We start from the raw sequence: 25,196 nt of genomic DNA, 5'->3' as shown, positions 1-25,196 counted from the left end.
ATCTATAACCAAATGCATAATCTCAAGCAGTCTGGTCTTCCTTCTATGGTTCTATTTTACTTATGAAAGCCATAAACCTAGAAATATTTGGATACCTCCTTCTTCTTCTTGAATAAACTTCCAAAATCTAACCCTATACCAAGTCTTATCAGCTTCATATTTTAACTTCTCTCAAACCCTTAAACGTCTTACCATCTTTAGGGCTACCCACTAGGGAATGTCATGAGTTCAATTTTGATTGTGTTAGATTTGAAGTGCCTTTGCAACACCTGAGAAAAGCTGTCAACCCAAGTCACCTCTGTTTCCCACGAGGACAACAGAACTCTTGCCATTGTCTGTCAGGCAGCCATTCCTACCACTCTTCCTCCTAACACAATCCGTAGTTTCCTCTGCAGTTTGAGTGATCCTTCCAAATCTGATCACCCCCAACGCCATGCTTAAAACCATTTAATGGCTTCCCACCACTCCTCAAGCTAAAGACAGAAATCATGAGCATACCCTACAGGGTCTGGCCCCACCTCTCATCAGGCAACTCAGCATTCTTTTGGCAGCCTCTATGGACCCATGGGCCTTCCAACCCTGTACAATGTGGTCCTCATAGCCAGAAAGTGCTGTTTCGTCTTTCTCCACCTAATTAATCCCTTCCTGCTGTTCTTATGTCAGCTGAATTTTCACACCTACAAGGAGCAGCTATGTCCAGATGCCCTACATGCTTTCATACACATACTTTTCCTGAAAGTACAGAGTTGTAAACTGACACTGGTTTGATTTATCATACAGTCAATGCTGTATCTCAGGGCAGGGATGGCTCGCTGTCTACCTTAGATCATGTTCCCTGTGTATTGTGTGGAGTTGTTACTGGGAAGTGGCTGCCCAACAAGGGACTACAATTTCTAGTCTCTCTGGGAGCACAGGGGGCCAAGTGACTGAAAGCTGACCCACAAGATGTGGGCTGGCTGATGAGCCTCTATACTCTCTCACTTCTCTGACTGCTAGATGGATATAGAGACACAGTAAGATCTGGAAGCCACGTGTTGAAGGTGACAGAGCTTGGGAACCCTGAATGGGTGTACAGACTACAGTCCACCCTCTCAGCTCCTCTCCCAACCAACTCCACAGTGGCCTTTATGGAAATGAAAAAGAAACTTCTATTGTATTAATAAACAACAGAGATTTTAAGATTTCACTGCAGCAAATGTCAATTTAATTAATACAGAAAGTGGTACCTCGAACAAATGCTGACCTAACATGTAAGCTGAGTAAATGGAAGGGCCTAGCAGCAGTCAGGGCTCTGGGTTACTCATCAGCAACAACACCTCTGGTGAAATACTTTTGTAAGAATAACTTGGAAAGCAGAACCCATAGAACACAATCTCACAGAGCCTTGAGTTCTAATGAAAGAGGCTGGCAAATGTTAGTAGTATGTGCTGATGCTGGCCACATTTAGAAAAGTATTTAAAAAGATAAGATGAGCTCATGCACAAGTTGGTTGCTTTGCAAGCAGCAAGGAAAAGGATCAGAAATAAACCAGAAGTCTGGGCCTTTAAAAGGTTTGAAAGGCCGATTGCTATTGGGTCCCAAACAGTATAAATTAAGACTGAAAAAACCTTGGAAAGACAAAAAACAACTAAAACTCAGTCCTGCACAAAGATCAGATTAAGTGTGTGGTTTTCCTGCTCAAGTCTGATGGCCTCAAATAGCCACCATTAATTTGGGGAAGGGGGGCAGGACAGAGTAGAAAGGAAAGAAGGAAAATTCAGGACATGAGAATCACATCTAGTAAAGAAAGGAAGGTATGGATACTGGTGCATGGAACTGACTGGAAGCAAACAGATCAAAAGCCTAATATGTCTCTGAGAGCATTATATTGCTAAAAAACACTGAGATCCCAGACCAGAAAGACTTGGATGGCCTCAACAACAGAAGTGGGCTGCAAAAGCTCTACAGCCTCTGTGGAGGAGAAGAAGTTCTCCCTCTGCCTACCTTAGACAGGGCCCTTCCAGAATATGAACAAGGAAGAACCACCCAGGGGTCAGAACCAAGGGTCATGGTGAACAATGGACAAGGGAAATCGGGGCTCTTTTTACAGGGCAGAATTAGGTTCTAATCAAGGAAGATCCACTATCTTTAGGGTAAGGGTTCCTTTATCTTTTCTATAAAGGTTATTTGTCTCTGCTCCACTGTTGTATATTAGGTACAAGGAATGAAAATGATTTGGCTCTTCATTTACAGGTCAGGAGGAAACATATCTGGCACTGTTGGAGAAACACAAGTGCGACCCAGTTAGTATGGACTTTAAAGGGGAGTTTATGTTTTTTGGGGGGTATCTTAAGGCTGTGCACGGCTATCTGGTGATGAGCTGGGCAGCACACACATGGCAGAGACAGCTGGCTAACTATATTGTAGAGCTGTGGCCTGGCTCAGCATGCTGCAGTTAAAAGGGGCCATGGGACTGAGTTCTGGCCCGTGAAATGTAGCATCAGTGATGCAGGCCACTCCTAGGTCAAACCATACATGCCTCCAGCACAATCCTTTTACCTTCACAAAATGCTCTCCTCCATAACTGTCAGCTCCCTGAGGGAGAGACTCACCCTTATGTTCCAGGGGTCAACCTTAGTGTCTGACACATAGTAGGCACACAATAAATATCTTCTGAATGAAAGGATGAGGTGAAGTAAGCTGTAGCAAGTCATACAGCTAGTATGAAATGAGGGTGGTGGGGTTAAATGTTAATCTGGCTGGCTCTAAAGTCCATGCTCCTAAATGCTTTTCATCCATCCATGCATGCAACCATTCCCTAACAAATATTTACTGAGCAGCTCTATGTGACAGGAACTTCTCTAGACACTAAAGATAGAGCAGTAAACAAAAGAGACAAACTTTCTTCCCTCAGAAGCCTTACCTTTTAGAGAGGAGGACCAATAAAATTTTTAAGTAAAATACAGAGCACGCAAGTAATTAAGTAACTACAGAGAGAAATAAAACAAGGGAGGAAAATAGGGAGTGGAAAGGGTAGGGCTGAGATTTTAAATCAAGTAGTCAGAGCACACATCACTGAGAAGTCACCATCTGGGCCAAGGAGATGAGACAGGAAGCCTTGTGATGGAAGAACACTCCAGTCCAAGGCCCTGAAAGCAGGAGCCTGCCTAGATTACGAAAAATCCTGCAAGGAGGACACTGGCCAGAGCAGAGTAAGACAAAGAAGATGAGGTCAAAGAAGTGGCAAGGGGCCAAACTGGGGGTGGACTTTTGGCCAATGTAAGGACAGTGGTTCTTACTCCAAGTGCTCTGGGAAGCCAAGAAGAGGTTGGGAGCAGAGACCTGACACCACCTGACTTAAATTTTAACAGGGTCTCTTCTCTGGCTGGCGTGTTGAAAACAGACTGTCAGGTGGCAAAGACTGAGCAGGGAACAAGTGGCAGCCAATTGTGGTCTTTCAGGTGAGAGGTACTGATGACTTGAGCCAGGTCACAGTAGTGGAGGTGGTAAGAAAAGATCAGAGTCTATTATATTTTAAAGGGAGATCTGAAAATATTTGCCCAAAGGTGACTACAAGATTTCTGATCTGAGCATTAACTGAGATGCGGAAGGAAAACATGTGGGCAGAGGGAGGGAGTGGGACTCTTCCTGGTCCTATCAGGGATCCCAGTGGTACCACCAAGTAGGGAGGCAGCCATGTGAGTCTGCAGTTCAGTAGTGAGGCCCAAACTCCAGACAGAAGGGTGAGAGATAGTAGTGTGTTTCAAGCCCTAATGCCGGACGAGATCACAAAGGAGTAAGTATGGACAGAAAAGGAAGATAGCCATTAGGGCATTTAAATATCAAGAGGTCTAGAGGGTGTGGGGAAACCAGCCAAGAAGTCTGAGAAGGGCAAGCAGTGAAACCGCAGAAAAACAGAAGATGGAGGTGTCCTAGAAAATGTATTTCAAGGAGGGAAGCCTGAGTATCCGTGTGAAATGTAGCCCTTAGGCAAAGTAAGCTGAGACCTAAGAGCTGACCAAAGGGTTTTGGTAGAGTGGTGGGGGCACAAGCTCAGCTTCTGGTACATAATGCATGCAATACTTATTTGCCTAGAGTTAACGGACAAACACACCGAGTAACACATACCCCATGCACTTCTAAACACCAGGTCTCACAGAGAGCATGAAGCACAGTAGCGCACACAGCAGACACCACACACTGTGTGAATAAGCTACTGCTACAAGAGATTCTCCCAGAGAGGTTTCCCCAGCTCGTTGTGCAGAACAGAGTGCCACAAGATAAAAAGAAGAGAGAAGAATGGGCCAGCTCTAGAGGCTTGGAACATACCTGCTGTGAACTCCTAGCAGCTACCGCGCCCCTCAAATGGCTGACCCCAGATCCAAAAGTTTTCACTGACATATCACAGCAAAGTCTGGTTCTTTTTCCCCAAGACGTTCTGCCCAGGCTCAGTCAGACTCAAGGTGGGGCTGGCCTGAACTGTCAATGCCATGTCAAGACTGGCAGGCCAGAAGGTGAGAAACCCAAGCGAGAAAAGGCAGAGCAACATAAATTTAGTCATGGGGTCACAGCCAAGGTCAAATGAACTTGGCTCAGCCCCATGCCATTTAGAAGGAGGATTACAGAGAGATACTAAAGTTTGAGTGAGGAAAAAACAAGAGGCATAACCCACTAGGGCAGCATATGGGTCAAAAACTGTCAAGGAAGGTGTGCTGGTTTGAAAGGATATTTGCCCCCTAAGAAAGCCATGTTTTAATATAAATCCCATTTCATAAAGGTAGAATCATCCCTATTCAATACTGTATATTTGAAACTGTAATGAGATCATCTCCCTGGTTGATGTGGTTTAGTCAAGAATGGTTGTTAAACTGGATTAAGGGATGACATGTCTCCACCCATTTGGGTGGGTATTGATTGGTTTACTGGAGTCCTATAAAAGAGGAAACATTTTGGAGAATGAGAGACTCAGAGAGAGCAGAGAATGCTGCAGCACCACGATGCAGAGTCCACGAGCCAGCAACCTTTGGAGTTGAAGAAGGAAAGTGCCTCCCGGGGAGCTTCATGAAATAGGAAGCCAGGAGAGAAAGCTAGCAGATGATGCTGTATTTGCCATGTGCCCTTCCAGCTGAGAGAGGAGCCCTGACCATGTTCACCATGTGCCTTTCCAGATGAGAGAGAAACCCTGAACTTCATCGGCCTTCTTGAACCAAGGTATCTTTCCCTGGATGCCTTTGATTGGACATTACTATAGACTTGTTGTAATGGGGACATTTTCTCGGCCTTAGAACTGTAAACTAGCAACTCATTAAATCACCCCTGTTAAAAGCCATTCCGTTTCTGGTATATTGCATTCCAGCAGCTAGCAAACTAGAACAGAAGGTTTTCTTGTTTCTGAAAAATAGGCAGTGAAGTGGGGCCACAGCTTTTGAAGGCCAAGGTTCCCCTTCACATTCAAGACAAATAAAAGAGCTATGCCCTGCCTTCAAGAGATTATCATTTAGCTGGAGAGAGATCCATTAGCTACTTTGGGTTAGGAAGCCCAAATTCCAGATTCCCAAAGGGCAAAGAGAGCTTGAAGAATTAGAAAAAGCAACAAAGAAGAGGATGAAGTTAAATTGAACCATGGTGCATGGCTAAGAACTGAACAATGGCCCATCATGTGAAAGCTAGAATAGTAACCACACAAGAATCTGAATAAATGAACACACAAGTTACTTACTTATTTATTAAGTACCTTCAATGAAAGAAACTTCTGGAACCAAAGTATATACAAACAGTAAGAAAGGACATTCTCTTGGTCTCCTAAACCAGGAATTTTGAAGGCAACTTGGCAGATTCTCTCCAGTCATTTCTTCGCTCTGTACTTTCCTCTGCATTCTCCCAGCAGCCCTATGCTCTTGCACATAAGGCACATGGCTTGCCATGACCCTTTATTGGTTCTTCACCTTCAGCCCTCCCTTCCTTGTGTCATCTGTACCCCAAATCTCCCCCACTGTGTGTGGTCTTGGTGGGTTACCAGTGCAGGTTCCTGGTTTCCCCTAGTTGGGGGAGAGGGAACATGAACAGAGCTAGACAATCTGGTACTCTCTCCCAGGACAATAACTCTTGAAAGGGATGAGGCAAAATCAGAAAGAAATGGGGAATCTGCTCTGTCCCAGCAGCAGTGGCAGCTGAGACCTGACTACCAGTTAGCAGCCCCCTGTCTAAACACACTTTCAGTACCCCTGCTTCAGTTTCTCATTCGGCACTTACCACTCTCTGACATACCAAAGAGTTTCTTTCTTTCACACCATGAGAGCAGGAATTTCTGACCATGGCACTTCCTGCAGGAGCTCCAGAACCCAGAAACTGAGCTAGGCACACAATAGGAATTCATAAAATATAATGGAATGAAGGAATGAATGAACAAATGAATGAATGAATGAATGAATGGGTTGGCCCTGGTCCAGTCCTTCTCCAGCCTAGTTTTTAGGTTCTGGCTTTGATTCTCCGCTCACTCCATATCCTCTCAATACATTTCTCTTTTGTTTAAATTAGCTACTAGAAACCAAAAACCCTGGGGTGGGGGTTAGTGGGGACCTCAGCCAGAGAGAGCATTAAGGATAAAGGTATGCCCAGCTGAGCTTCAGGAGTCGAACTGCAAGATAATACCATAACAGAGCTGCTTAGCTGAGATCAAAACCCACACTAAATGTATGTATCATATATCCTTTCCTCTGCGTTTATGCTGTCAGTTTCTCAAAGCGATAAACTAAAGTTAAAGTCTCCTTAGAAGTACGAAGTGAAACAATCTAAACTTAAATTTAAAGTGACTAAAGGCCATAAGTTGTGTAATAAATTTATCACACAGTGGAAAAGTTGTAAATTTAAAAAGGCAGTGATTTTTTTGTTTTATTTTATTAACAACATGATCATTTCATGCTTCCTTAAAGTGCACCTGGCAGAGTAGCACACAGAGAATGATGCAGCAGTATCTGCTGACCTTCCTGAAAAAGAGGAAAGGTTTTCTAAATCTTCTCCTTCAAATCAAAAACGAAAAAGGAAAGGGAAAAAAGAGAGAGAGAAATTATATTTGAAATATATGCAGGAAATGACTAAACTCACTAATATTACAGCAATATTCTACTTCCCAGGGGAAGGTATAACTGCTGTGCTAGGTCCACTCATTTCAGAAGTTAGTTTTCTAATTCACGAGCCAGAGAAACTAAAAGAGAAGCTATTCATGAACAGCCATTGTGGTCAGGAAAATATTTTCTGGGAAATATTCTATGTGCTTCTAAAGCAAACCAGTACCCACCGTTATCAACTTGGGGGGAAGCCCCAAATCATCACCAGGACTCAGTGTATATTCATAGATTACTGATACTTCAAATTCAATTTAAGAATAACCACACCACACATAATGACTTCGACCATAGGATTAAGCACTCTGCCCCTGGGGACAGACCTCATGAGAATCACAAAAGCATGGAGTTAAGTCAGTTATCAGGTACCAAGAATTCAGGGAACAAGAATAAAAACTTTTATTTAAAGAAACTATCCCTGTAGTCTTAGGCTTTCTGCAGTAGAAAATACTGATTTCATGTTATTTGGCATTTATACAGCATCTATACTAAGTGTTCTTCAAAGTAAGTCTGCTTGGTACAATATTCCCTTTTTTAATATTGCACCCAGATATGAAGGTGAGACAACTAGGTAGAGCGGAAAAAACAAAACAAAACAAACAAAAAAAAACAACAGATTCAGCCTGCCTCAGACCTGACTTCCTCTGAGGACGACTCACTTCCACGACCAAAATACACTAGAGCAAAGGACACAGGACTGTCAAGTATGTTACTAAAAGAGGCCAGAGTGCCAGCTGCCCCAAGGACACTCTGATGCTTCAAAAAACAACAACAACAAAAAAAAAAAACAAAAAAAAACTTGGTTTTCTTCTCACCCAGCCAGCCTTGGTCCCTCTCTTTCAAAACATCTTAGCAGGCAAAAAAATATTGACAAGGGGAGGTCTCTGTTTTCAGTTACTAGTAAAGGCACTTCACAAAAGTTCAAAATTTCTTATTCCCAGATCCTTAATTTCAGTATTCAAATATCTACACTGAACTTCAGTAATTGTGCTGTCACTTCAATATTTCCTACATATTTTTTATGATACAACACTCAAATGTGCTGAGAAACCATGCATTTTCAAATCAAGATCTGCATTACTGAAAGCGCTTAGGACATCAATAGGAAAAGGGAAAGGGGAGAGAACAAAGACTAAGGATCTGAAACATCTCTGTTTCTGATTAACTTCGCTCACAGCAGGTGATTCAATACCCCAACTGCAAGATGCGTTATCAACCAGCAGCCCCCATCCCCGGGGTCACCACCTTCCTGACATCCTGCCTGGGGTCGGACCCTGGAACCCCGGGAAACTGGATATTATGACTCCTTCCAGATCGTCTTTACACACGCGGCGCCGCGGCTCTAACTGCAGCTGGTATTCGTTGCTCCATCGCTCAGGGAGGTGAGCAGAAATCACCACCCCCGCCAACCTCTTGGGAGGCAAGACAGGGGGACACGCGGTAGAAAGAAGACTCGGACGGACCCCCAGGGTTTCCAAGCAGAACAGGTGACTACCTCCTGACGTCCAGTAAACTACCAACTCGTTAACTACACCGCCTCGTCGCACCAAAACCCAATTTAAACACCATCAAGCCTAAGTCGAACCACAAAAATCAAGACGCTTCCCCCAAATCACAGGGTGTGAGAACAGTCAACGAAGGTTCTTAGCCGTCTTGGGCACGTGCATGGCCTTGGGGCGCCCAGGGGCGCTGCCCTTTGCTGGAAGCTTCAGCTCGCTGTCCCCGGCCCCCGACAGCCGGCTCGCACGACACCAACAGCCCCGCGCGCGAAGCAACGCTCGTGGGGCCCGAGATCGCAGGACCAGGAACAGATCCGAATCAGCGCGCCCCCGGCTCCCCCCCCACCCCCCGGCCCTCAGGCGTCCGCGCCGTCACCCACCTTCGCGCGCCTTGACCAGCTGCGTGTTGGCCACGAGGTTCTCGATCTCCCTGGCCCGCCGCAGTCCCCGGACGGGTCCCGGGGAGACTCCCCGCGGCTGCGGCCGTGACGGCGGCCGCCGCAACCACAGCCACCACCACGCCGAGCTCCGTGGCTGCCGCTGCCGTTGAGGCCTCGGGGACTGCTGGGCGCGCTGCTGCCGTGGGGTCTGCAGCCGCTGGCGGCGCGGGGGTGGGCGCGGGGAAGCCCGGATGGCTTCAGCGGGGGAGCGGGCGGGCCGCCGGGAGCGTGCGGGCTTCGAGGAGCCGGCGGGCCTCGAGGAGCGGGCGGGTCTGCGGGAGTGGGCGAGGCTGTGAGGGCCGGTCTCCGCTGTCACCGACGCCGCGTCGTCGCTGCCGCCGCCGCTGTCGCTCGGCCTCCTCTTGGCCCCATCGCCCTTGCCGAGCGCGCGCAATTCTCCGCTCAGGGCCCTGGGCCGCTCGGCGTCTCTGCCGAGGCCCACGCCACGGAGGCCCTCACTGGCAGGGGCGCCGCCGCCGCGTGCCGCTCCCTCACCGGCCGACACCCCGCTAACCGCTGCCCAAAGGAGGGAGCCCGAGCGCTCCTCTCGCCTCCGAGCCCTGAGGCGGGCGCGGGACACTACAGCTCCCAGGGGCCACCGCGCAGGGAGGAAGCGGCCAGGCGGGGGGCGCGTGGCCTGCCGGGAGTTGTAGTCGCTTACAACGAAGCGCTGGGGATACTCCCGGAAGTGCCTTTTTCTCGCGATAGCTGGGCAGGCGGCCCTGTTCCAGGAAGAGGTTGGGAAGTACTGCCGTTGGTGGCTCGCACGTGTTTTCTCCGGCGGTCTGAGTCGCCGTGTCCCTCAGGCCGACTTTTCTCCCGGTCTGCTTTGTCTCCTCCCTCTGTCTCCGAGGTCTGAGAGAAATTGAGCCCCTGGCGGTGTGAACGGCCTGTAGGCCATGGGCAAGGCCAAGTCGGCCGGGGCCAAAAGGAACACCTTCGCGGCCCAGGTCAGAGCGAAGCCTAACCCCAACCCCTTCGAAGTGAAAGTCAACAGGCAGAAGTTCCAGATCCTGGGCAGAAAGACGCGCCATGACGTGGGGCTCCCAGGGGTGTCCCGCGCACGGGCCATCAAGAAGGTAAGCGGAGCAGCCTCCTCGGCTAGCCTGGGTAAGGCCCTCCGACCCTCCCTCCTCTCTGGAGCACGGACCTGCCCTGGGCCCTTTCTCTTCGCTGGGTTAAGGACCCTGCCCCCGAGCTGGGTTGTGTCCCCATCCCCTCAGCACATAGTCTCCACCGCCACTCTGCTCTATGCCATCACAGCACATACCTCCCTGCATTATGGTTATTTGTTTGGGGTCCACCGCCTCCCCTAGACCTAGTGTCTTGGGACCAGGATGATTCCTTCAGCGTTCTACGTCATGTAGAATTAGCATTAGCATTCATGAAAGCATCTTGCCCGCCTACTCTTTAAAGCCCCCTAATCCTCCCTGATTGCTTTCTCTGTGGCTTCTGACTCCACCTCCAGTCAGTCCATCCTCTCTGCAGCCGGGTGGTTGTCATTATCCAGACTGGACCACCACGTCTTTCTGCTTCTTGGCGCACTCAGGAGCCAGAGTTTTGTCCAGCACCCACATGCTAGCCAGCAAGTTGCATACTTCTCTGTGCCTCAGTTTCCTTGTCTGTAAACGGGGGATAATGACATATCCTAGGGCTGTTTTAACGGGATTCCATGCTTAGGACAGTGCCTGGGTAGTTTGGCGTACCCCTCATTAACTGCTTTTATCCTTCACGATTGTGTGCTTTTGAACTGGCTAGAAAGATCTGGAAAATGCCTCACCCCCTTCAAGACCCTGTGTACACTTGTGTTTCTTTGTGACTCCTCCGTCAGGCAGAGTTTTCACTTCCTTGCTGCCCTTGCATCCTGTACATTCCTGTTATGACCCTTCTTCTTTCAGACCTTAAACTCTGCTAGTTGATAGACCATGTATCAATTCATCTTTTTATCCCCAGGGTCCTTGTATAGGATGCTCAGTGGATGTTTGAAAAATGAAAACATCTGTCCCTGAAGCGCATTACCTTGTCATTTGGGTAATAACTCAAATGTTACCTCCTGTGGAAAGTGTGGCTATAGCTTCCATTTTCCCTGTGCTTACTGTCACAGAGTTCCCTGTATACTTTTTTCAGATTCAGTTCAACAAATGCTGTTCTCTGTGCAGCTTCTGAGACATGATCATTGCCTTGCTTAACAGTATTTAGTGTTACTCTGAGGGAGGAACAGTAGAGTGGTGCACTCCTACAGTCATGTTATGCCCTGGCCCACCTGGCCTGTCCCTTCCACCCCTGTGCACACATCATGCCTTGACCCACCTCGCCCACCCCATGAGCTCCTAGGTACACGTCATGCCCTGACCCACCTGCCTGTCCCATGCACCCCTATGCACCCATCGTGCCCTGACCCACCTGGCCCGCTCCGTGCATCGTACATTCATGGGTGAAAAGTAACTTGCAAACGCATTGGGACAGCACTTCAAGGTAGTAGTGAGAAGGTGGCAGCTTTTGTGTTTAACCTGCCTGGGTTCGAATCCTGGCAGCATCACTTCTTAGCCATGTCCCAATTTCCTCATTTCTAAAATAATTTGTAAATTAATAGTAGTTACTATTTGCATTGATCCCTTACAGTGGGCCAGGCATTGTGCTCAGCATTTTATATTAATTCTCATAGTAATCTTATGAGGTGAGGAAACCAAGAACATGAAACAGGTTTCCCAGCTTTCTTGGGTCACAAGTGGTGGTGCTGATGGTCAAATTCAGGCTCGAGTGCTTGCTGATAGCAGGCATGCAGACAGCAATTAGTCTGAGCTAGGCATGGTTCTAAATGACCCTCGTATATTGATGACTGCCCGAGATGGGTACCCCATCACCTCCCTTTCACAGAGAGGTTAAGTACCTTCCAGAGTCCCCCGTGAGGAAGCAGTGGGGCAGGATTCAGTGTCCACACTCTTGGGCCACTCCCATAAGGCATTGGAGGAGCACAGGGACGGATATTTGGGAAGTTCCTGCTGCAGAAAAGTACAAGAGCTGGTGCTTTTTAACAATTTTTATTATTTTTTCCTCATTACAAAAGAATGCAGGCTAATAATATATCTTGTATGTGTGTGTGTGCGCGCCCATAAAACAAATCCCTTAATCCCATCATGTGTTTTGGGAGAAAGATACAAAATAGGGTCATTCCTGGCATTTGTTTTTGCTGTTAAAATTTTTTCTTTTTTCAATCACATCACTTTTTTATCCTTAATTAGAAAAGTTGTAGGCTTACAGAAGAATCACACAGAAAATACACAGTTCCCATCTACCCCGCCTCTCATTGTAAACCCTTTATGAGGACATATGAATACGCCATTCATGTAACTAGTTTGCTCTTTGTTGGAATGTCAGGCTGTTTTTGTTTATCCCTGTTGGAAAGAACATGCTGTGTCACAACTAAGTCGTTACAGCTAAGACTCTGCTTACATGCAGAGTCTTAGAATAAATAAACTGCTTTAGAATAAATTCTTGGGAATGAAATTACTGGGTAAAGTGTGCGTGCAATTTTAACAATCCACCAGTGTTTAAGTTTGTGAGGGAAGGGATCATATGCAGCATTCACCATCTCAGCATCGAAGTTACACATGCTGATCAGTTTACCTGGCTCAAGACAATGATTCTGGCTACTTTGGGTTAACTCAAGCCCTTTAAACCAAAATCTTGTGAAAATGAGCTTTTCTTCATCTGCTTTCCTGTTTGCGTAGTTAACAAGATTAACCAAGAACCATTCTGAGCCTTGATGGTAGAGGTTATGCCTTGAATCTGAAATATTTGCAACAGAGTTTGTGTTTCAAAGAAAAGCCTAGACTTTTTTTCTCCCCACTGGGTAAGGAACAAAAGAATTAAAATGGAGAGGACTTTCTCCCTCATTTTTGGGGAGAGAAAAATATGGAAGTGAGATTGCTTTATTCTATTCTGGAACTCTAGAATTTGCAACTTTCAGTGCAGCCTCAGCCTTCTGGAATATTGTCCATTTATCATAATAAATTATTGACCAGATAAAGCATACTACCTGCAAGACCAGCTAAGAAACCACTTTGGGCGTATTCCCATCTGTGTGAACTTAGGGTGGAGTGCAGACAATTGCATTCTGAGTATCCCCAATTTTCTCTAAGGCTAAGGTAAGTGTCATATTTAGTATGCAGAACACTTGCATAATCGTTTATATTATTTTGAGAGAAATAAATAATATGACCCTAGGGCACAACCCTCATTGAAGTTGCTAAGTGCGATTTGTCTGAAATCATAATGAATGTGTGAAAAAGCCTACCGTGGAGACCGTAGAAAGGACCTTTAGTGATGAGACACCCTTAAATAAAAAAGGAAGGAAAATCACGATGGGAAGGATAAAGTTGTTGGGTACCCTCGGGTGGTCCCCGCAGCCAGGGCCACGGTGCCAGAGCCTGTGGCCACATGAGTGCCTCGCAGGCTGTGTCTTCTGTCCTGAGAATCCGGTCTGTCTGACCATCCCAGGTGAGTCCTGATCTCAGTTTGTTAGCTGCCTCTGTTCAGAAAGGAGCATGGTTGAAAAGTAACTGACCATTTGAAAGGAAGTTTACGTGTGTGAGTGTGAGGCCGAATTGGTAGCTGCAGCACTCTTAGTTCTGAGGCCATCCTAAAGTATCCTCTTCCTTTTCTTTCCTGAAACAACAAAAGATGCTGTCACATCATGCTGAATTAACAGATTGATTGTCTAGGGGATGTGCATGTTCTCCACTAGATTCTCCTGAGAACACAGCCCAGGTAACCAGAACCAGGGTGTTTAAGGCCACAGAAAGGTATGCTGCTGGCCTCCACCCCGTCCCCCAAGACACGTGTCAGTGATGAGTGACAGTTCTGCCTGCACACTGGGAAGGCCTTAGAAGTCTTGTCGCCATCTCATTCTAAGCAGCCTCTGGCCACACGCGGTGCTCATTGAGCCTGGGAATATAAGTCAGCACACACAGTGACTCCAGGCCATCTTCCATTAAGATGTATCTGCTTCCAGGCCTTAGGGCCCTGCGGGCCTGGGTTGAAGCCCTCTGCCGTCCCTGATGCTGAGCCCCGCCTGTGTCCTCTGGCTTGCTTTCCACACCAAACCTTGTGCTTTAAATAGTGGGTTATCCATTTAGATAGCATTGGCAAAGAAGAAGCTTTTAGGCCTGAGAGAGCTTAAGAAGACATGTGTAAGTCCATAGCAGATGGTACCTTTCTTTACTCCTGGTCAACCAGCAGGGTCTCGCTCTGCCTTATTCCAGCCCATTACCACTACTGTGCACTGTTCACAGCAAAAACAAGGGGTGGAAGATAAGGTCATCTGGGATAAGAGAGAGCCATGGTGGTGGGTAAAGATGTCTTGGGCTCTGGTCCAGAATGCAACAGGAAATTAGACATAGCAGGTATTTAAGAAGCTTTGTCCAGGACCTCCACTAAGCACCAGGCTGTGACGTTTAGGGGACTCGTAACTCACATTGCTTGCAAAAGTATTGGTTCCTGAAACATTCTTGAAGAAAGTGACGAAAATTGCCTTGAAAAAATTTATTGAACTAATTGATAGCTTCCCACCCTTTAGGCGGCAGAGGGAATTTTCTGTGCATACTAATATTCAGTATTCACAGTATGAAGTGAAATCAAGAAAATGGTTTTCCTCACATCAGTTTCTTCTTCCACATTGAGTATTTTGAATGACCACTTTAAATGGAATGCATCCTGTCTAAAAAAAAAAGGCCGAGTTAAAGGAGCAGTCAGTGCTTGCGTTTGTCTGGAAAAACTAATTCGCTCTTACCTGCTACTACAGTCTTTTCACTCTCTTCTGGCTTCTATTTTAGACCTTAAGCGGATTTGTTAATTTCTTTGCCTTTAGGCTACCTCTAATCCTAGGGAAGTGATATATGCCTGGAGCAAAAATCTGATCTTTCTCCTTCTGGTAGTTCAGGTCCAAACCTCGATACCAGAGTGGCAAATAGGAAGTCACACATATCCTTTCCCTACCCTCTCTTCCTCTCCCCAACATGTGTGTATTCTTTCAAAGTGACTTTTCACAAATTAACGAATTCCTGAAGAAATGTTGGAGGGCTGAATCAGGACTTTAGAATACAGGTTGCGATGACGTCTGTAAAGCCGCTGGGCCGGGCTGTGCTCCTTGTTATGTCTTCAGTGTCTGTGGTAACCGCCCCCCCCACCCATTTCTGATTTTGTTTATTTGCATCCTCTCCCTTTTTTCTTTTTGTCAGCCGTGCTAGTGGACCATCGATTTTATTGATTTTCTCAAAGAACCAACTTTTGGTTTTATTGATTCTCTCTGTTCTTTTATTCTCCCATTCATTTAACTCTGCTTTGATCTTTGTTATTTCTCTTCTGTTTGCTTTGGAGTTAATTTGCTGTTCTTTCTCAAGTTCCTCCGAGTGAGCAGTCAAGTCCTTGATTTTTGCTTTTGTTTTATAATATAGGGATTTAGGGCAATAAATTTCCTTCTCAGCACAGCCTTTGCTGCATCCCATAAGTTCTGATATGTTGTATTCTTATTTTCTTTCATCTCCAGTTAGCTACGGATTTCTCTAGCAATTTCTTCTTTGACCCACTGGTTGTTTAAGAGTGTGTTATTTAATCTTCATGTATTTGTGAATGTTCTCATTCTTTGGTCGTTGTTGAGATCCAGCTTCATCCCATTGTGATCAGAGAAGGTGCTTTGAATAATTTTGATGTTTTTAAATTTATAAAGACCTGTTTTGTGCCCCAGCATATGATCTATCCTGGAGACTGTTCCATGAGCACTAGAGAAGTATATATTGTGGTGTTTTGGGCAGTCTTTACATTTAAAGTCTATTTTGACTGATATAGTATAGCTATCTAGTGTATAGCAGTATATAGCTGGATTATATTTCTTAATCCATTCTGCCAATCTGTATACCGATCTTTTAATTGGTAAATTTAGTCCATTATCATACAGAGTTATTACTGAAAAGGCATTTCTTAAATCTACCATCTTTTTCTACTGGTAGAACTTCCTTTAATGTTTCTTGTAGGGGTAGTCTCTTGTTGAAAGATTCTTTCAGGACTTACTTGTCTATGAAAATTTTAATATTTCCCTCAGTTTTGAAGGACAGTTTGGCCGGGTACGGAATTCTTGACTGGAAGTCTTTCTCTTTCAGGATCTTAAATATATCATACCACTGCCTTCTTGCCTCCATAGTGCCAGTTGTATAGTCTGAACACAGTCTTATGTGGTTTCCCTTGTGTGTAGTAGATTGTTTTTCTCTTGCTGCTTTCAGGATTTTCTGCTTTTCTTCAACATTTGACAGATTGATTAGTATGTGTCTTGGGGAAGGCCTATTTGGATTTATTCTATTTGGAGTTTGTTGTGCTTCTTTGGTGTGCATATTCAAGTCCTTTATAAGAGTTGGGAAGTTTTCCCCCGTTATATCCTCAACTCCTCTTCCCATCCCTTTACCCCTCTCTTCTCCTTCTGGGACACCATTGAGTCTTGTATTTGTGTGCTTTGTTTTGTCCTTTCCCTGAGATCCAGTTCAGATTTTTCCATCTTTTTTGCCATTTGCTGTTTTGAGTGTTCAAAATCAGTTGCCCTATCCTCTAGTTCACTTATTCTTTATTCTGTCTCCTCAAATCTGCTGTTGTGTGTCTCTAGTATGTGTTTTATTTGGTCTGCAACATCTTTAATTTCTGTGATATCTATTTTTCTATTTATTCTTTCAAATTCCTCTTTATGCTCTTCTAGTGTTTTCTTGATCTCCTTTATGTCATTAGCCATCCCGTTTATTTTGTTTAGTAGTGTTGTATGAATGTCTGTGATTAGTTGTTCGAACGTCTGTGTCTCCTCTGGTGTTTTAGTTTGGTTGTTAGGCAGGGCTGTATCTGTCTGCATCGTGATATCCTTGGTGCTCTTCTGTTGTCTTCATGGCATATAAATATCTTGATTGGTTTACTTTGGAACTTGATTTCCTCCTTTCGTCTGAAGCTTTCTGTGTGCAGGATGGATGTGGAGCAGGATGCCGGGCGCGGCAGTGTGGTGATGTTCTGTAGTGCAGGTGCTAGCACAGGCTGGGGACTCGACGCTGGTGCCTTCAAGCATGGGGTGCAGGTTGCAGAGTTGTAGAGGTACGGTGCAGGATCCGTGGGTATGTGGTGTGGCGTGAGGGACGCAGAGGTAGAACATTCCTAGTTCCACTATCCCCGTCCATGTACTCCTGAGGGCTCTGGGCTCCCATCTAGAAAGGGACATGCTAGGCTGTCTGCACCAGCCAGGCAGACTCCAGTTCTCTGCATCTCAGTTCTTCAGCTTTTCCAACTAGGGCCTCCCTGTGTGGTATAGAAGACCCTCCCAGGTCACTACACCCTGGAATCGCCATCCCAATTGTCCTCCGGTCCCTTCTCTGGCTGTTCCTTGGAGCAGGGGTGAACTTGACCTATCCTATTCCACAGTGTTCCTGGAACCCTGAGTCCAATGCTTTTGCAGTATTTTGTGCTGTCTGACTCAAAAAACTTTTGGGTTTTTTTTTTTAGGCAGCCCTATCCTCTCTCTGCTGGGGCAAAAGCTCCCAGTTCCTTTAATGCTTATTCCAGATTTTATCTGAGCTGGGGACCTATTTTCAGTGGTCAGAAAGTGTTAATTAATTCCGCAAGCGGAACTTGGCTGAGCTAAGCCCTTGCTGGGAGTAAAATCTGTTTTCTTCCCCTTGGGGAACTAAGCTGCTGTGCCCATGGCAGGGTGGGGGGGATGCTGGCCTCTGTGGCTTGGGGAACTCAGGTTCTGTGCGGGGTCTCAGCCGACCCACTTTGTCCAGACTGGTGTGCACTGTGTGTCCGGTCACTGTTATGGCCCCAGCAGTTGGTCTGTACTGTTCCTGGCTGTTTACTAGCTGCTCTGGTGGACAAACTAAATCCCACACCTTGCTAAGCCACCGTCTTGGCCCTGTCTCCTCTGTTGCTTCCTGAGTAGTCTGCCCTGGCACCTTCCACTGTGAGCTGCTATCAAGAACCTGGCTACGTGATACATTTATTATGTAAGAACATCTGCAGTGGCTAAAGTTCCTAACACAGCCTAGAGGCCCAAATCCTCCTTCAGCCCCAACCCTCCCCCTACTTACTTTATGGAATTCGATCTCAAGGACACTCAACCTTGAGTAAATTGAATAAATTGAAATTGCTTATTGGTTTGCTGCTGGCACAATACCAAATTATTTGATACTTGCTATGGGTTATTAAATTCTATATTTGAAATGTTCTGTGTTGATATTCCAAAGTGAAAACTCTAAACCATAACCCCCAGATAATAAAATTCTTTTTATAGTCTTGTATCATATACAAAGGCGTAACTGTAAGTTTTCTTGAAATACCTTCTGTGGAAAATAAACCACCTCTCCACAGAATGAATATAAATGTATTCTACTTTTCCAAATGAGCCAGGTCTACAGTAAACACTTTCTTAGATTATGATATAGCTGCTACAGCTGAAGAAGCCCTTGAGTGCCTGTTTAGCGTGGCTCGTTTTCACCCTTCCTTTCCCCAGCATTGACTCTGGAGGGAAATAAATGAAGTACTCACGCCGCTTCCATTGAGGGTGACTTGGGTCTCTGTTTTCAGAATTCTGCCCCGATCCGAAAGGCCTGGCTTGGCTCAAAGCCGAGTCTTCTTGAACACTGGGGTCCCAGTGAACGGCTCTGAGCGTAAATATGCTCCGTTCTGATGCCCCCTTTCGTAGAAACCGCAGGAATTTCCTTTGAGATTGTTTTGTGATCTGTTTTTCAGCGTACCCAGACTTTGTTAAAGGAGTACAAAGAAAGGGATAAGTCCAATGTATTTACAGATAAACGCTTTGCAGAATATGATAAGAACATAAGCCCAGAGGAAAAGATGATGAAGAGGTTTGCTCTGGAACAGCAGGTATGGAAAGACAGGGGATGGGGTCTTTTCACAGAAGTCGCCCTCAGGAAGGCTGTCTTTCCTGTTGTTCGTTTATTCTTTGACGGGCACTCGCCCAGGAGGTCCTGGAACCTGCAACTTGTCTGGTGGGGCCGGAGGGGAGGCGGTCTTCAGCAAATTTTAGTAGCATGGATAAATATCTTAACCAGAGTAAATGCAACATGGGCTGGGGTTCTGGACTGAACTGTTCTCTGGAGCTCTGTGGGGTGGAGGGCCCACGAATTGAGGAGCGGTCCTAGTGGGCAAGCCTGTGCGGTCCGCCTGGAGCTCAGCCTGGCCCTTCGAGCCGTTCGAGAGTGTCCCTCTGTGCATCCTGTTTATTTCTGAGTCTTTGCTTAGATGACCCAAAATCATCCAGAGGCTGCTCAGGATGTATTGTCAAATTTTACATGCAGTGGAAAGAAAATCGTTTTTTGCTAATAAATGAATGTGAAAATTTTAGGCAACTGATTTTTTTTTTCCTTTTCTATAAGCGACATCATGAGAAAAAAAACATTTACAATCTAAATGAAGATGAAGAATTGACACATTATGGCCAGTCTTTGGCAGATATTGAAAAGCTGAATGACATTGTCAATAGTGACAGTGATAATGAAGAAAGAGGGACATTGTCAGGTAAGGCCAGGGGACGTGCCGTACAGGCCCTCTGAGGGGTGCAGGGAGGTGGGCAGTTTGCTCAGCGCTACGTCTCCTTCCTGCTCTTGGAGACGTAAAAAATAACGTTGGATAAAAGCATCACTGAACATTATCCTCTTGAAAGATTCTGATGTTTCTTTTTTTTAATATCACGACTTTTAAGAAGGTGTATGTGTATAGAAATAGGCTAGTTGTAAATCTTTCTGGGTGAGAAAGTACTTTAATATTATTATAACGTACACCTGAACTGGGTGGGGTTTGGTTCAAGCCTGACCTTCTTGAGCCCTGTTTAGAAAGTTTCATTCTTTCTAAGTTCAGAATAAAACCACACAAACTGAAGCCACGTTACTCACTCGTGTCTATAGCATGTAGAACACTGAGGCAGGTAAAGCCTGTGGTTGCCTTCTAGTATCTGGATGAGCCAGTAGAAAAAAGCTTTGAGAACTAAAGCAGCTCGTGGTTTAAAACCAACTGTTGTGTTTTGGGCCTGCCAGGTGCTTGGTGACTGTTGCGGCCATGCCCGGGGCTCTTTCTCAGCATGTCTGACCACGCATGTCTTCCCCTGGGGGTCACGACTCGCCCCGCCACGTCCCAGCTTTGGTGCCGCCCTGTCTTTCCTCCCATGACGGCTCGTCCTCATGGGCATGGAGGTGCTGACATGCAGGAAGGGTCCAGATAGCAGACCCGTGGGAGGGCAGTGATTTTGCATTCCTTGTTATCCTTTGATTGTGATTATGAGGTAAATCTCACATACTTTATAAAAGAAGAACAACCTCTTATATTGAAAATATACGTGGTATAGCTATTGTTGTTTTTGAAATGAATCATTAATAGACAAATTCTGTTTTGTCCAGCCACATAACATAGTATGATCTAGATTAGAAGAATTTGATCTTAGAAGTCACTGTATTTAGTCTTCCCAGCAACCCCGGAGGTGGATGTTACCCCAGGGGACACTGAGCCTGGGGGCAAGGTTTGGTGTCTTATCCCAAGACAGCATATCCAGGTAGCTGGGCTCATCCCGTGCTGTCCAGTCCTAAACCAAAGCTACTGCCTCACTTTACAAATATGAGTATTTAGTGTTCTGTAACATTTACTGTAATCTGATTTCAAAATAAATAGATATCTCACTTCTGGAGAAGATGGCGGCTTAGTAAGACACGCGGATCTTAGTTCCTCCTCCAGAACAGCTACTAGGGGAGTAGAAACGATACAGAACACCTCCCGGAGCCAGGACAGAGATAAAAAAGACAGCGTACCCGATCCTGAAACGGCTGACTGGCTGAGAGAACCCGCTCCGGTGAGATCGCCAAGGGCCGCGGGCTTCCCCGGGCGGGGCGGCAAGAGGCCGGAGTCCCTCCCTCCCTCCTTCCCGGGCCAGCGGGCAGAATTGGGCAGGCGGTCCCCTCAAGCCGCGGCAGCGGGCGCCCCCACCACGCGTGGCCCCCCGGACCAACTGAGAGATTGGATTGGAAATCCCCAGGCCGCGGAGAATGGTGACCGGGGGGGTCCCTTCCAAAAACGGGACACCCCGGTCCGGCTGGGAACAGTGCACTCTCCTGGGCCGCGGCGGCTGGCACCCTCCCGCCACGCTTGGCGCCCCGAGCTGACTAGGAAATTCGGACAGGCGCTTTCCCGGACTGCGGCGGCCGGCGACCCTCCCCGCATTCGGACCCCCGGGCAGGCTGGCACTCCTCCAAGCCGCTTTGGCTGGCAAACCTCCCACACGGCGAGAGTTTTCCAAAGTTAAAGGACCCACAACACCTTCTACTGGTGGGACCCGCAGACAAACGTGTGTCACGAGCACCACCTACTGGGCAGGATAAGAAAAACAGAACCCAGAGATTTCACAGAAAAAGCTTTCAACCTGTTGGGTCCAACACCCAGGGAAATCTGACCAAATGCCCAGACGCCAGCAGAAGATAACGGATCACGCTCAGAAAATTGAAAATATGGCCCAGTCAAAGGAACAAACCAATAGTTCAAATGAGATACAGGAGCTGAGACAACTAATGCTGAATATACGAACAGAAATGGAAAACCTCTTCAAAAACGAAATCGATAAATTGAGGGAGGACATGAAGAAGACATGGGCTGAACAAAAAGAAGAAATAGAAAAACTGAAAAAACAAATCACAGAACTCATGGAAGTGAAGGATAAATTCGAAAAGATGGAAAAAACAATGGATATCTACAATGATAGATTTAAAGAGACAGAAGGTAGAATTAGTGATTTGGAGGATGGAACATCTGAATTCCAAAAACAAACAGAAACTATCCGGAAAAGAATGGAAAAATTTGAACAGGGTATCAGGGAACTCAAGGACAATATGAACCGCACAAATATATGTGTTGTGGGTGTCCCAGAAGGAGAAGAGAAGGGAAAAGGAGGAGAAAAACTAATCGAAGAAATTATCACTGAAAATTTCCCAACTCTTATGAAAGACCTAAAATTACAGATCCAAGAAGTGCAGCGCACCCCAAAGAGATTAGACCCAAATAGGCATTCTCCAAGACACTTACTAGTTAGAATGTCAGAGGTCAAAGAGAAAGAGAGGATCTTGAAAGCAGCAAGAGAAAAACAATCCATCACATACAAGGGAAACCCAATAAGACTATGTGTAGATTTCTCAGCAGAAACCATGGAAGCTAGAAGACAGTGGGATGATATATTTAAATTACTAAAAGAGAAAAACTGACAACCAAGACTCCTATATCCAGCAAAATTGCCCTTCAAAACTGAGGGAGAAATTAAAACATTCTCAGATAAAAAGTCACTGAGAGAATTTGTGATCAAGAGACCAGCTCTGCAAGAAATACTAAAGGGAGCACTAGAGTCAGATATGAAAAGATAAGAGACAGGTATAGAGAAGAGTATAGAAAGAAGGAAAGTCAGATATGATAGATATAATACAAAAGGCAAAATGGTAGAGGAAAATATTATCCAAACAGTAATAACACTAAATGTTAATGGACTGAATTCCCCAATCAGAAGACATAGGCTGGCAGAATGGATTAAAAAACAGGATCCTTCTATATGCTGTGTACAGGAAACACATCTTAGACCCAAAGATAAACATAGGTTGAAAGTGAAAGGTTGGGAAAAGATATTTCATGCAAATAACAACCCGAAAATAGCAGGAGTCGCTATACTAATATTCAACAAATTAGACTTCAAATATAAAACAGTTAAAAGAGACAAAGAAGGACACTATCTACTAATAAAAGGAACAATTAAACAAGAAGACATAACAATCAAATATTTATGCACCGAACCAGAATGCCCCAAAATACGTGAGGAATACACTGCAAACACTGAAAAGGGAAACAGACACATATACCATAATAGTTGGAGACTTCAATTCCCCACTCTCATCAATGGACAGAACATCTGGACAGAGGATCAATAAAGAAATAGAGAATCTGAATATTACAATAAATGAGCTAGACTTAACAGACATTTATAGGACATTACATCCCACAACAGCAGGATACACCTTTTTCTCAAGTGCTCATGGATCATTCTCAAGGACAGACTATATGCTGGGTCCCAGAGCAAGTCTTAACAAATTTAAAAAGATTGAAATCATACACAACACTTTCTCGGATCATAAAGGAATGAAGTTGGAAATCAATAATAGGCGGAGTGCCAGAAAATTCACAAATACGTGGAGGCTCAACAACACACTCTTAAACAACGAGTGGGTCGAAGAAGAAATTGCAAGAGAAATTAGTAAATACCTCGAGGCGAATGAAAATGAAAACACAACATATCAAAACTTATGGGACGCAGCAAAGGCAGTGCTAAGAGGGAAATTTATTGCCCTAAATGCCTATATCAGAAAAGAAGAAAAGGCAAAAATTCAGGAATTAACTGTCCACTTGGAAGAACTGGAGAAAGAACAGCAAACGAATCCCAAAGTAAGCAAAAGGAAAGAAATAACAAAGATTAGAGCAGAAATAAATGAAATTGAAAACAATAGAGAAAATCATAAGACCGGAAGTTGGTTCTCTGAGAAAATCAATAAGATTGATGGGCCCTTATCAAGATTGACAAAAAGAAGAAGAGAGAGGATGCAAATAAATAAGATCAGAAATGGAAGAGGAGACATAACTACTGACCTCACAGAAATAAAGGAGGTAATAACAGGATACTATGAACAACTTTATGCTAATAAATACAACAATGTAGATGAAATGGACAATTCCTAGAAAGGCATGAACAACCAACTTTGACTCAAGAAGAAATAGATGACCTCAACAAACCAATCACAAGTAAAGAAATTGAATTAGTCATTCAAAAGCTTCCTAAAAAAAAAATCCAGGACCAGATGGCTTCACATGTGAATTCTATCAAACATTCCAGAAAGAATTAGTACCAACTCTCCTCAAACTCTTCAAAAAAATCGAAGTGGAGGGAAAACTACCTAATTCATTCTACGAAGCCAACATCACCCTCATACCAAAACCAGGCAAAGATATTACAAAAAAAGAAAACTACAGACCAATCTCTCTAATGAATATAGATGCAAAAATCCTCAATAAAATTCTAGCAAATTGTATCCAACAACACATTAAAAGAATTATACATCATGACCAAGTAGGATTCATCCCAGGTATGCAAGGATGGTTCAACATAAGAAAATCAATTAATGTAATACACCATATCAACAAATCAAAGCAGAAAAATCACATGATCATCTCAATTGATACAGAGAAGGCATTTGACAAGATTCAACATCCTTTCCTGTTGAAAACACTTCAAAAGATAGGAATACAAGGGAATTTCCTTAAAATGATAGAGGGAATATATGAACAACCCACAGCTAATATCCTCGATGGGGAAAAATTGAAAACTTTCCCCCTAAGATCAGGAACAAGACAAGGATGTCCATTATCACCACTATTATTCAACATCGTGTTGGAGGTTCTAGCCAGAGCAATTAGACAAGAAAAAGAAATACAAGGCATCAAAATTGGAAAGGAAGAAGTAAAACTATCACTGTTTGCAGACGATATGATACTATACGTCGAAAACGTGGAAAAATCCACAACAAAACTACTAGAGCTAATAAATGAGTACAGCAAAGTAGCAGGTTACAAGGTCAACATTCAAAAATCTGTAGCATTTCTATACACTAGTAATGAATAAGCTGAGGGCGAAATCAAGAAACGAATCCCATTTATAATTCCAACTAAAAGAATGAAATACCTAGGAATAAATTTAACTAAAGAGACAAAAAACATATATAAAGAAAACTACAAAAAACTGTTAAAAGAAATTACAGAAGACCTAAATAGATGGAAGGACATACCATGTTCATGGATTGGAAGACTAAATATAGTTAAGATGTCAATCCTACCTAAATTGATTTACACATTCAATGCAGTACCAATCAAAATCCCAACAACTTATTTTTCAGAAATAGAAAAACCAATAAGCAAATTTATCTGGAAGGGCAGTGTGCCCCGAATTGCTAAAAGTATCTTGAGGGAAAAAAACGAAGCTGGAGGTTTCACGCTGCCGGACTATAAGGCATATTATGAAGCCACAGTGGTCAAAACAGCATGGT

General features: G+C 44.8%; 2 protein-coding genes across 4 annotated transcripts in view; one reads left to right on the top strand and one right to left on the bottom strand.

Annotated features, from left to right (window-relative positions):
* Positions 1-9,177, bottom strand: part of GRK4 (G protein-coupled receptor kinase 4) — a 188,003-nt gene extending 178,826 nt beyond the window's left edge. The window contains exon 1 of the mRNA XM_077136280.1: positions 8,983-9,177. The gene's annotated coding sequence lies outside the window, so the exon portion shown is untranslated. The remainder of the gene's footprint in view (positions 1-8,982) is intronic.
* A 450-nt stretch (positions 9,178-9,627) lies between these two features.
* NOP14 (NOP14 nucleolar protein) overlaps positions 9,628-25,196 on the top strand; it is a 47,067-nt gene continuing 31,498 nt past the window's right edge. For 2 of the 3 annotated variants that reach the window (XM_077136278.1, XM_077136279.1), the window contains exons 1-3: positions 9,628-10,121; positions 18,814-18,948; positions 19,461-19,602. In XM_077136278.1, the coding sequence (XP_076992393.1) occupies positions 9,942-10,121; positions 18,814-18,948; positions 19,461-19,602 (457 nt within the window). In that variant the 5' untranslated portion in view covers positions 9,628-9,941. The remainder of the gene's footprint in view (positions 10,122-18,813; positions 18,949-19,460; positions 19,603-25,196) is intronic. The other variant, XM_077136277.1, reaches the window with a different exon arrangement.

Source organism: Tamandua tetradactyla, chromosome 19, assembly GCF_023851605.1.
Source record: "Tamandua tetradactyla isolate mTamTet1 chromosome 19, mTamTet1.pri, whole genome shotgun sequence".
Taxonomy (NCBI): domain Eukaryota; kingdom Metazoa; phylum Chordata; class Mammalia; order Pilosa; family Myrmecophagidae; genus Tamandua; species Tamandua tetradactyla.
This window is presented reverse-complemented; position numbering and strand designations above follow the sequence as displayed.